This window comes from Diorhabda carinulata, chromosome X (genome assembly GCF_026250575.1).
Source record: "Diorhabda carinulata isolate Delta chromosome X, icDioCari1.1, whole genome shotgun sequence".
Classification (NCBI taxonomy): Eukaryota; Metazoa; Arthropoda; class Insecta; order Coleoptera; family Chrysomelidae; genus Diorhabda; species Diorhabda carinulata.
This window is the reverse complement of record NC_079472.1, coordinates 25,134,154-25,146,827: the sequence shown is the minus strand read 5'-3', so window position 1 is coordinate 25,146,827 and position 12,674 is coordinate 25,134,154. Positions and strand designations below refer to the sequence as shown.

The following is a 12,674-nucleotide window of genomic DNA, read 5'->3' as shown; positions in this document are numbered from 1 at the left end:
GTGAAATTGTACTGAGAAAGAAAATTGAAATATAGACCAATAACTTCTTCATCATCATAAAAATGCCAAGGTCGCTTTTGTTTGGCTAGTTTTTAAATTTTGATATTATTTTTGATATGAATTCGAAAGAAGCCTTTCAAATATACTTCCGGTTGGGATAAATGCGTTGCTAGCCAAAGAAAGTACTTGGTGAAAGATTACGTTTTGAATTTTTTTTATACACCTCATATCTTGAACAGTATTGAAACTGAAAATATTGATATTTTAGAACAAAAGCTATTAGCTGCTATAACACTGTAATATCATTTATAATAATCATTTATTCATGGTTATTGTTCATACTAGAGTTTTTTTGTATGCAATGTGAATTTGGGATACATCTGTGTGAAATTTAATTTTGAATCACCAGGGTATCACAACGTAGGTCACGAATGTTCCGCTTACGAAAACTTCTCAAAACTGACTTATCGAAATGTAAAGCATTTTGTTACTGTCGTCAGAAGGGAATAGAAAGTTTGTAACTTTCCTATAGCACAAGGTCTATCGATAAACTTTTAGACCAACTTATCACTATTTGGTCAACCACGTATTTTTCTTGGATTTGTATGAAACGTGTAGTTCCGAATGAAGATAATCATTTACTTATTTATTGATTATTATTCTATTACGAGTAAGTCCAATAAATGTATCTTTTAGCAGTCGTAAACAATCGTATTATTTTCTGAAAGCTGAATCATGAATTATCTTCTTGTTTATTACCATTTCAGTAAATAAATTACGTTTAATTTTTATGACAAAATATATTCTTATTAAGGCCGCTTAACATGATGCAATACAACGTGCAATGCAATGCAAGACGTAATATTTTTTCAACAAAAACATGCGCAGATGAAGTTCAGCTGACTGTTTCATGCAGAATCTCCCACTTGCAATATTATGGATTATGGTCCCATTTTTATTGCATGCAAGTTGCAATTTTAGAGAGAAGTCTAGTTACTTTTCGCGTCACATTATCTTCAAAAGCGAAACAGCAGCAGATATCATTATTACTAGTTATTCACTGAGCACCTTTTTCTTGTCCATTTTACTTTTCTCAAAAAAATAAATCGTTCTAATCACTAAAAATATATTTAACTTCTACACCACTTTCATTGTCATCTTCTAATATATTTTGACTGGAATCACATGGGCAAATTGAGATCTTGAAAATGTGAAACTGGCTTAGTAACAGCCGGTACATCGGCATATAAAATACTTCACATTTTGTGCGTAATTGTTCGGCGGCCTTTTAAGATATCGCTCAGGCATTCGAAAAGGTCTGGCACGATGAAGTACTATACAAAATCAGGAAAAACTTCCCGCACAAATCCATCAATCAACACTCCAAATCCAATTATATCAGGGAAGTTCACTTGGCCCGATCCTGCAACTTATGTACATAGCTGATATTCCCACACACCAACGTAACTACCGCAACATATGCAGATGACACTGCCGCGCTACCATCTCACCAGGAGCCAGTTATGACCTGTCATATATTGCAGACAGACTTGGAATCTATTTCCTTGTGGCTAAAAAATTGGAGAATAAAAGTAAATGAAATGAAATCTGTGCATCTTACATACATCCAACAGGCATATCTTGCAACAAAAAGAGAGTGCAAAATACTTTGGAATCAATCTGGACCAACTAACCTGGAGCACACTCATACTAACCAATAGAAAGCAATTGAGTCTAAAACCATCAAACTGTGCTGGTTAATAGGTTGAAAATCTCAAATAAAAATCGACAAAAAGCTGCTAATATACAAAGTCATTCTAAAACTCATCTATAGTTATAGTATTGAACTATGGGGCACTGCATCCATCTCAATTATAGCAATTCTAGAAAGATTTAATCAAAAGTACTCAGAATTCTCCCAACAATATTGTTACCGTATAGAAACCAACACAGTGAATGCGTAGAAGGCATCTTTCGTGTGACCTGCCTGACATATTTTAGTGTCATAATGGTTTTTTTTGGTTATCCCTCAATCAAACGATTTTTTTAGGAAAGAGAAATTGCCACTGGGTCAGTATTTTACAAGACAATTTATATTGCTTTAAACCATTTGCTCATTGGAAAATTTCACAGATAAAAAAAAGTTGTACATCCGAATTTGACGCCTACCCTATAAAATTTGACGAAACTATTCACATATGTAATGATGTATATAGTTTCAAATTTTCCGACCAATATATTCTCGAATGATCTCAGTGTCTCGGCTTCAATTGTGATACATATGCAATAAGTCAAATAAAATGCTAATATAGAAAACCCTACCTGTAGATTTTGAAGATTTTTCGTATCCGCTATTCTTTGTTTACCGAACTCTCCAAATTCAAAGTTAAAGTCTGAATAATTTTGACATGATAAAAAAGGGCGAGTGAAGAATTTGGGAGAATACATTAACAAATGAAGCTTCAAGTTGAATCAAGATAAGAATCAACAAAAGTAAAAATATATAGGACTCTATATTAGGGTGAATGGAATATCATATATACGCGATGAAGTCCGTATTCCATTTTCTTTTTAAATATGAATCAAAATTGAGCAATAAAGAAAGAAATATTTTAGAGTAGTAGTAGCCACTAAAATTCTTTAATAGCTTAGAGTTTTATACATAATGTTTTGAAATGAATATTGATTTGAAGCTCGTTACTCAGTCTATTATTAGCTATACTATTATTCAGATACAGATTTAAGTGACCACTATTAGAGGTCAAAGAGGAAACTAACCAGATCAGCACATTCAGCCTGTGATATTTGCAGTAATAGTTAAAGTAAGTGTCTGATTGAAACTGAACTATTATTAAATATTCGAATGAATTCAAATGATTGTCATTCATTAAATGTTATACTTTTGAGTGTTATAGACACGAGTGGTGATAAAAAACGCTCCATTGATGATAAATATGGATTTGGAATCAAATGCAAGTTGCAAAAAAAGAATCCGTTTTTCAGGTCTTGTCCTTACTAGATTCCAAGTTCCTCATCAAAGCTTAAATCCATTTGAATACTCTGTCGTGATCTTAAATTTCCTTTCCAGATTTATCCCAAAATGTTGAGATTGTTATCAATGGAATTATTAACGTGAATACAAATAATTATATTCTCTCAATGAAATACAGATAATGAGATTCGACTCGAGAACATCCTCCTTCATAATTCATAAATATGGTTTAATTTACAAAAAGTCTCCTCTGCAGGGTAAAATTGAAATAGAATATTCTCTATCGCGATATAGTTGAAAACTTTAATGGCTGAAAATGGCAGTTTCTCCTCGCTTTCGTCTTCAAGCAATATTAACAACAAAACTAATTCATTTAATTTCATTCTAGTGTATTCCTTTTCTATTCATGATACAAATAGCATGCATAAACATAAAGAGAATATAATTTTCAAACAAAACATTGCTTAAGTTCTGTAATAGTGAATCACCTGTTTGTATTGAAAATTCCACATTATATCTACACATATACGTTTTTCCAGTCCAAGAAAGTCTTAGCGTAAACAAACTAATCTTCACTTATAAATTATTCATACTAAGAGTTTACACTTTTCGAAGTTAATACATTATCAATATAGACAAGACAGATTTCAGCATTCCGTGAACTTCTTTGGCACTTTATTCAACTTATTATATATTACTGCGTTCGTCATGACATTTACTCAACAGATAAGGCAAACTAAGTCGACTATAGTAGCATTTATTTCGCCTTTTATATAATCATCATCATATTCCAAATTTTATAAAATATGTATTGAAAATCAAAATTGAGAAGTGAATTGAGCTGATGCTCCTAGTTTGTCACAAATAAATATCATTGGATAATGTTGGATGATCTGGATAAAATTTTTTCTGTAGCCTTTTCGTTATTCTGTCATTTTTGGCACTTCAGCTCATTTAACGTGAACCATTTTGGAAATTACATCGTCAACTATCTCAATCAATCGTAATTCTAGAAATTCTCTCAAGAATAAAAGAATATAGTTAGTCCGGTAGGTCAGAAATTGTTTAATAAACTCTTGCGATGCGATGCGACAGATTAAGGCACAAATTATTGGAAATTTCCTGACCTATAACATCATAAAAATCTATTTCACTCTAAAATGAAGAAATTGAAGATCCATTTTTTTTAAAAAGTCAGAGAAACATTGTTTATGGGACAAGTTTAGTAAAAATAATGAAATAATATTGTTATAACATGAATATAGATATGTTAATAAGAAACTATACATTTACAATTAATAATTCCGAGATGCTCGATAAACGAAAAGCTGTAGTTTCATAGAAAGTATCAACAAAATTTCGAAAAATTCATTTATTAACGCTTAAACGGAAAAGATATTTTTGATTTTACATTGATTTTAACAACAAATTGTACAAGACTAGGCCCTACATTAAACAAATTGTCATACAATCATTGGAAGCTTAACTGAACATACTGTTCACACCACCACTATATGAAAATTCACAATTATATGATTTTCTATGTGTTTCGTTAACCAAGATATTGTCTTTAGATACTAAAAGAAAATATATGAACATTACCAACCGTTTCAGAAATTCCAGCTTATATTACAACGAATTTTGAGTTTGTTAATGATTTGGTAGGTTATTGAATACACTCTATTAAATGATCCATTTTATCATCTTCATTACACCACTGGATATAACTATAGCATGTTAGCAATTACAATTACTATTATTAAAATTTTTTTGAATAATGTGGCTTTTGGAGACCCATTTTTTCATCAGTTGGAATATAAAAAAAAATGAAGGTAGAGCAACTTTTTTTCTCAAAACGTTTGAGTGAAATTTTAAAAATTTCGACGACTTTGTTTATTAAAGTACAACTTTTCCTCGATGGCAACAAACTGTATGTCGAAATTTTTGATATTCTTGATATGAAAAGAAATTGAAAATATATATCTATAAATTCCATTTACGCGGCCACTATTTTGAATTTTGAAAATTTGAAAACAAGTTTCTTTAACAGATTTAATATTTATTTGATATTATTTTTACTATACTTGCCGAATAAATATATTTTTGAATTAAGGGGATCAAAATTTTCTTTGTAAATCTAGTTTTATGAAATGATATCCTTAAATTTAGACCTTCCACTTTCTCTACGATCAAAAATGATAGTAATATCAGTGAAAAAGACTCAAATTTTAAGAGTTTGCTGCTTATAAGCTGCCTTATAAATTTCCCCGAAATTATATCAAAATATTTCCGATTAGGTACATGATATTCCATCTCTGAAGGAATAGATGTTGTTTTCTCAGCTTTCTCGAACTATGTAGTAAAATCTATCAATAAATCCTTTCCTGAAAATCTAATCATCTAAAAATTCTAAGCAAATTTTTCTCTTTTCTCAAATCTAGTTGCAACTGTACAGAAACTGATAAAATTAAACCAATCGCGTAATTACATCGATTAGTGGTTGATTTTTCACAATTTATATCTTCAGGTTAATAAATATAGTTCACCTCTACAGGTCGTCTAGATCCTTGGCTTCAATCTTCTCCACTTCAATCCCTTGCTACCTCATCTATATTCCTATATGACTTTTAGTTAGCCATTTTTTGCCATTCTCACAATTCTCTACTGGGACAATTTGGCAATGTGTCCTAATGCTTGTATTATTTTAGACTTCCTGTATATCATCATTAATTCTCTGCTTGTATATCTAATGCAGATAACTTTTGTCATTTTGAGGCCGCTATATTTTTATTGTTGTTTATTTTTCCTCATATTTCCAATTTATTCATATCTAACTGCTAGTTTCACAATTATTTCATAAGCTCTGATTGTGACTGCTCTTTTTTCCCTCAGTATTTTTGATGGTACTCGTAATTTTATTTCTGTATTACCTTTCGGAATGAATATCTTTTAGCTTTGTAGATGTTGTGGTTACTCCTAGATACCAAAATTGATTTACTTTCTCCAAGTTATATTCTGTCCTAGTTGTTATCCATATGTTGTTTCGCTTTGTTTATTTGTAAGTTTTTCCTTGAACTACAAATTTACTCATAACCCTTTCCATTTCTCTCTTTGATCTTGTTTGTAACACTAGGTCATTGATATATGCAATGCATTGTGCTTTATGTTGAAAGATAGAGCCTGTTGTTTGTATGTTACTTTATTATACAAATAATGTAATACCGAATTTTGGTAAATATTCACAAGAATCAATTGCCACATTTTTGACTTAAATCTCGTTCCACAATTCACAGACTTATGATTTTCTACTTTATTCATTTATTAAGCTTCTCTTTTAATCTCGATAGAGAATATATATCCTAGATATTTCATTGTTGAACAACTGGCATTCATTAATTTGCATTCTGCTTATTTCAGTGTTTCGTCAAGGCGATACTGGAAAATGCTGGTACGCTGTGATGTCTGGTACATTGGAGGTTCGAATGAATCAACCTGAAAGTGATACAAAGGTATGTAAATTTTTAAATACCGCATCGACCTTTATAAATAACTAACTCACCTCTATATTGAGTACAGGTAGTCATTTTAAGAAATTTGAATTGTAAATCCCACTTCTGAAAGAATATTAATTGGGTTTATTTTAAATTAACCGGGAAGCTCTTGAATAATCAAGGTAGTTCTAAAAATATGAGGGAATTTCAAATTAGACGTTTTTATGATGCCTGAGAGTACATACAAGCCGTAAGTCGGAAGAAAAATTTGGACTTTTTTGTGCCAAATTTGAATTTTTTTAATTACCGAAACAAAAATAATATACCGGGTACCATTCACGTAGGAGATTACAATTGTTGAAAATGGTGAAAGTAGAAACGTAGAAAGTTCTTTGAATAAGAAATTTACGTAGCTTCGGATATTTCAACTCTGTTGAAAGGAAGACTGACTTTCCAACTTTTCTATTTCTCAACACAATTCTCTTCTCTTTCCACAAATTTAATCCAACGAGTTTCGGATTTTTTCAAAACATTCAAAAAATACATCTACTTTTTCTGAGGTCGCTTGCCACCAAGCTATTACGGGAATATAATTTTATGGAAGGAGTCATATTACGTGAACTTATTGGATAAGAAATAATCGTAATGCAGCTTGGCTTATGTTTCTGCAACAACAGCTAACGAATGAGCGGGTGTGTTCGGCATCCAATATAAACAATTCCCAAAATATTGTGACCATAACTATATTGACCGAAAAATGGTTTTTACTTTCTTCATAGTATGTTGTTGTGTCATCGACAGGAAAATTCACAAGAGCTACTGTTGAATTTTCAATACAAGCAAGCTTTCGATCAGCTTCAAACAATCGTGGCACCCACAATGCGGACATCTTTTTCATATGATGTTACAGTGTTTCGGACGTTCATCATCATCTGTGTTCTTTAGGCAACTTCTAATAGCAAAGAAACAGTTACAAATCGTTCCATGGAACGGAGCGCTTTCAGAATAATATTCACACAATTTATCTCTGGTTTCTCCAAATGTTTAGTTGCTCAAAAATTTTGTATCGAAAACTTTTTCTTTTCGTATTCACCTAATAATGAAAAGGGTTTTCTTTATATGAGTATTTGTACTAATCTATCTATCTGATTGATGTAAAATTGTTGACAGATGACATCATAAACATGGCGGAAACTAGCTATATGATCATTTCCTCTTCAAATTGTCCTCGTATAGATAATTGTCATATTGATATCAATAATATTCATGAGTAATATAATTATAAATATTACCACTAGAAAAATCCGGACTACCTAAAAAAGTATAACGAATAATAATGAGGCCCCAATCAGCGCGATTTTAGAGACAAAAAGATTATACTGACCAGGTCACTTAGAACGAATGGATGAAGATAGGCTCTTGAAACGAGTTGCACGGAAGATATCGGAGGGAAAGAAAAAAAGAGGTAGACCAAAAAAATCGGTGGAGTAAAGCGGTGAAAGAAGAAAGAGAAACATCCGGAGCTATAGAGAAAAAGCAGTTGACCGAAAGAAATGGAGAGAAATTACAAGGCTATGGACCCAAATGATCTGCATATAAGCCTATATATAAATAGAAGTAATGTAAATATCATTTTAATGAATTTAGTTAATTCAAACTTTGATATTAATGTGATTCATTTGAAAAATTAGAAAATTTTGAAAGAAAAAGTTATAATTTAAGAGTTATTTTAATATACGAATATGTATATTTAGCTCATACATACTCATTCTTGCCAACGTACAAAACAGCTAAACAAAAAATATTCTACGTAAGTGATTTCACGTGACTCGTGGGATTCCTGCTTATCCCGTAAAACATCACTTTCGGAACTTACGTAAATTATGCATACAGTACGCGAATATGTTCAGATATGTTGTTGAATGATGAAATATATGTTCGCGTAGAGGAATTATGTACATAAATAATGAATAAGTAGATATATTGCAACATATATGAAGCAGTTTGAGAAATTAATAATATTTCTTCTTTAACTGTGAACTGTAATTGGTATGATTTCATTTATTCTGCTTATAAATTTCAGTTATGTTAACCATATGTTAACAAGCTTCTATATATTTCAACGGCTACCGAGATGCAACCATCAACAATATATCTGGACACTTATTACAAACAAACAACATATATTAGAAACGGGTTTAAAAATAGCAAATTGAACCAAAAAGCAAAAAAATAGAAAACAGTTGAGAAACACTGAGGAACGCGCATTTAGAATTAGTTATACTAAACAGTAATATATGATTTATAATTTGATAAAATAGCAATAATCACAATTAATAAAAAATATAACATTAGTATGAGAATAAAATTATTGATGGGAAAATTAATTTCACTATTATAAAAACATGGGGTGCATCTCAGTAAACGCAAAAATTGCCCTCGGACAAGGAATCAGGCTGAGATTGGTTACAACACGAAAAGTTAGTTTAAAAATGTCATACAAATTACCTTCCGGATTTATAATACTGACATTCATTTTTTAATCAGTAATTTCATTCTTATGATAGAATTACTTTTTAATTCTGAATTTGAATATTGCTAAAAGCTCGATTTTAAAATTTTAATCACGTCAATAGTTAAAAGGACCATGAATGCAAATAAATTGTGGACTAACGTATCAATAAAATGATCAAATTGTTCTTTTAATCGTTTTTCATGTTAACAATAACTTTTTCAATCAAACAATAACAATTGTCGTGCATGTGGGTGTTTATATAATGAAACTATACGAAGTTAAACATATAACACAATGATTTATAAGGCTATCGGTAGTAGAGAAATATTTCATTCAATTCATTTTTCGATACACGTTTAATTAAATCATCTATTAAACATATCAATTGTATGTGATCATTGCTCTAAAAAAAGTATTGTACTGTTTATATGTTTTGTACTGTTCTAGTAGAAAGGCAATAACGTTGATCTAATACTCATTGTGTATGTTACGGTAAATGTACACTTTTACCGTGAAATGTATACATTTCTCAAAAATTTAAGTATATGTGAACTGAACATAAAGTAAACGTACATTTCCCTACAAATGTGTACGTTTGCTTTTACGTTTTGGTAAATGTATAATCTTACCTTCATGTTTTAAGAAAAGCTGGAATACAAATAAAGTAAAAGGGTTGTTGCAGTAAAAAAATATTTATTTAAATAAACATAATACAAAAGGCCCTAATAACGAAAATTATTTTAGTTACAAAATGTAAATGACAAACAAATCATACTTTTCTTTGCATATTATGTGGTAGGTTATGATTCCAATATTCCTAAATACAATTTTCGTCCTAGTTTTTCAGGACCAATATGATCGTAATCAAACAAATAATAATAATAACATATTTTTCTTTATTATAACAGTTAAATTTTATAAAACTATGAAGGAACATATAGAAACTTCATAATGAAAAAAGTTTCATTTATTGTGACACTTGTATTTACATGATATTCCAGCATTTTTACAACTGCATTTTTTTTTGAGGAACATCTTGTTTTAAAACTCCCTGTTTAGTTCCTAATATATATAAATTTTTATCCTCATCTCTAGACAAAACAACGCAAATCAAATTTTTTAGATCCGTTTTACCACGATCAACGTCCGGAATGGAAACTCGTCCCCAATCACAGCTGCAAGAAACTTTCCTTTCGAAAGATTACACATTTTGTTAGCTTGACTTTCTAAATTTTCCCTTACTTTCTCTCGAGAATTATCAATTAAAATGCACACCTTATTAATGATACTTACGATTTCGTATTTTGTATGCTCATATTTACCAAAAAGACATGGTAATTGTGAATTCAATGTACATTTCACTTATTTGAAATTGTTATTGTTAGTTGAATGCACATTACCCAAACGAGAAGGCAAATATGCACATTTACCGGAAAATATGTACATTTGCCGCAATATCTACTTTTACCGTAACATATACAATATTTACTAAGGTGACTATCATGCATATGTTTGTTTATCATTATGACATAGATACTAAAAACAGGCTAACCACGCAAATCATTCTGAATTCTGTTGGTTGTCCAAGAATTCTATATTAATACGAGGACCACTCTGTATCTCTCGAAATGCCTCTAAGCTAGGAAAGTTAGACTGCATTTACAAATATCACCACTATAGTAACTGCAGTTGGTTGCTGTGAAGACTCGAATGTTGCATTACGTATTTGGTTGTCAACGTTCTTTTCGAGCAAAAATGGGGTAACTCTTGGAGAAGAATCTGTGAAAGTGTATTCAATTTTACATTATTCTTGTTATTATATGGATAAAAATGTTACTTCTCAGGTGTGAACACTTTTACGACCAAGCCAAATTTTTTCCCTAGACCAAATTCGTATTTTCTCCCAAAAGTTGTAGTAAAGACTAAAAAAATGATCATACACTTTATTGAGTTTTAAAAATAACTATAAAGCAATAATCAATAAAAGAATTAAGCCTATACGCCAATCATTTTTATTCCACTACATGCTTCTTGTTTTCATTTTTATAACTATATCTGTCATTCTTCAGAAGTAATTTGATATTTCAACTTCGAATTGATTCCTGGAACGAGCTTGTTAGTCGACCAGATTGGTGGGCGTATTTGCTCGATTTGGCCCCTTGGACAAGCAGTGTTAACAGGCGTATACGACCACTGTGGTCGCTCAAGTTTTAAATATGCTCCAAAAATTAGATCGATAAAAAATCGTGAAACAATAGAAATGCTGAAAAAATTATGAATATCGTATTCTTTCTAAAAAGTAACATATAAGGATGGTTCAAATTCGGAATTTTTGATTAAACGTAACCTCGTTAGTTTTTTAGTCAAAGATAATGTACAATCCGCGACAATGTATCCATAATCACTCAACCGATTCGTTGATGAGTATCTCTCCAAAACTCAATTGTATGAATAGCATTCCACCGACGACGGCATGCCAGTTAGAGCGAATGTTACACTGTTATCGAGGAAGGTGTTGTATACCGTGATTTGTAACATGAAAGGTATGTACAACGAGCTGTGAATGCTCAGTATTATATTATAAACATGGTGACACCTGTTTACATTTCAAACTGACGCGATATTCCAATCCGTAGTGTGCTATTGCTGAAAAACAATGCCAGACCGCATATAGCTCTACTTATGATGGAAACGTTGAACGATTTGGGTTGGGCAACACTGGGACACTCTCCTTATAGTCCCGATTTGTCCCCATATTTATTTAGTTCATTGAAAGAGGCACTTAGTGGATAGCAAATTGAAAGCAATGCGAAGGTGAAATCCGTCGTGCGCGAATGGTTACGTGACAAGCCGAGAGAAGACAAAGACTTCTGGAAGAGCTGTAAAAAGTTTTAGCTCTGTAACTTAATAACATAATTCATAGTTTTATTTAAACTACCCTCATACATATCATTTTATAACATTTCTTTTCTCCAGATGAGCCGTGTGTGGATCTCTCACATCAGCAAAGTCTAACAAGGTCTATCAAGATTTTTTTCCGTAGCACAAGATTAAGGTTGAATATCGACATACGAAGATGAGATAGACGATTCCTGAAATTTTTGAGAACATTAGAACGTGGCAAAATATGACTGGCTTCAAGCTTTTAAGTTGTGGAAGCTTCTGCTAAAAACTTGTAGGTCGTAATGACTTTGAACATTTTCCTAAAAAGACTGCAGTTTTCTTGTATCTCAAGATATATTACCTTGCCTAAGTATACTGAAAGCTTTTTTATTACACAATGCGATGAAACAGTTTTCACGTTTTCACGAAATATATAATTCTATCCCCTTTACATATAAAATTGGGACTCACGAGCACTGTGAATCAGAAATAATAGCACTTTCCATTGTACGCAAAATAAGAGAAATTGTTGTATGTACGACAAAAGATGAGTTACAACCCTTGGGTTTCCCTGTATAAAATGATTAATGCTAATGATAATCTAGCAATAATTATATTTGATGAAATCCCCAGATATCATCTACAGATAGCAACTAATTAGAAGTTCATTACTTGAGATATTCTACACTATTAATTTCTCGTAAATAGGTAGGAAGTTAATTCTCGGTCACCTCGGAAACTTTAAAATCGAGTTAGCTACCAATTTATCTGTGTTAAGTTAAATTTATGGGGG

At 31.2% G+C, this 12,674-nt stretch overlaps 1 protein-coding gene across 1 annotated transcript in view; it reads left to right on the top strand.

The window, feature by feature from the left end:
- Positions 1-12,674, top strand: part of LOC130900754 (rap guanine nucleotide exchange factor 4) — a 302,255-nt gene that overhangs the window by 164,392 nt on the left and 125,189 nt on the right. Inside the window, exon 3 of the mRNA XM_057811609.1 lies at positions 6,410-6,501. Coding sequence (XP_057667592.1) covers positions 6,410-6,501 — 92 coding nt within the window. The remainder of the gene's footprint in view (positions 1-6,409; positions 6,502-12,674) is intronic.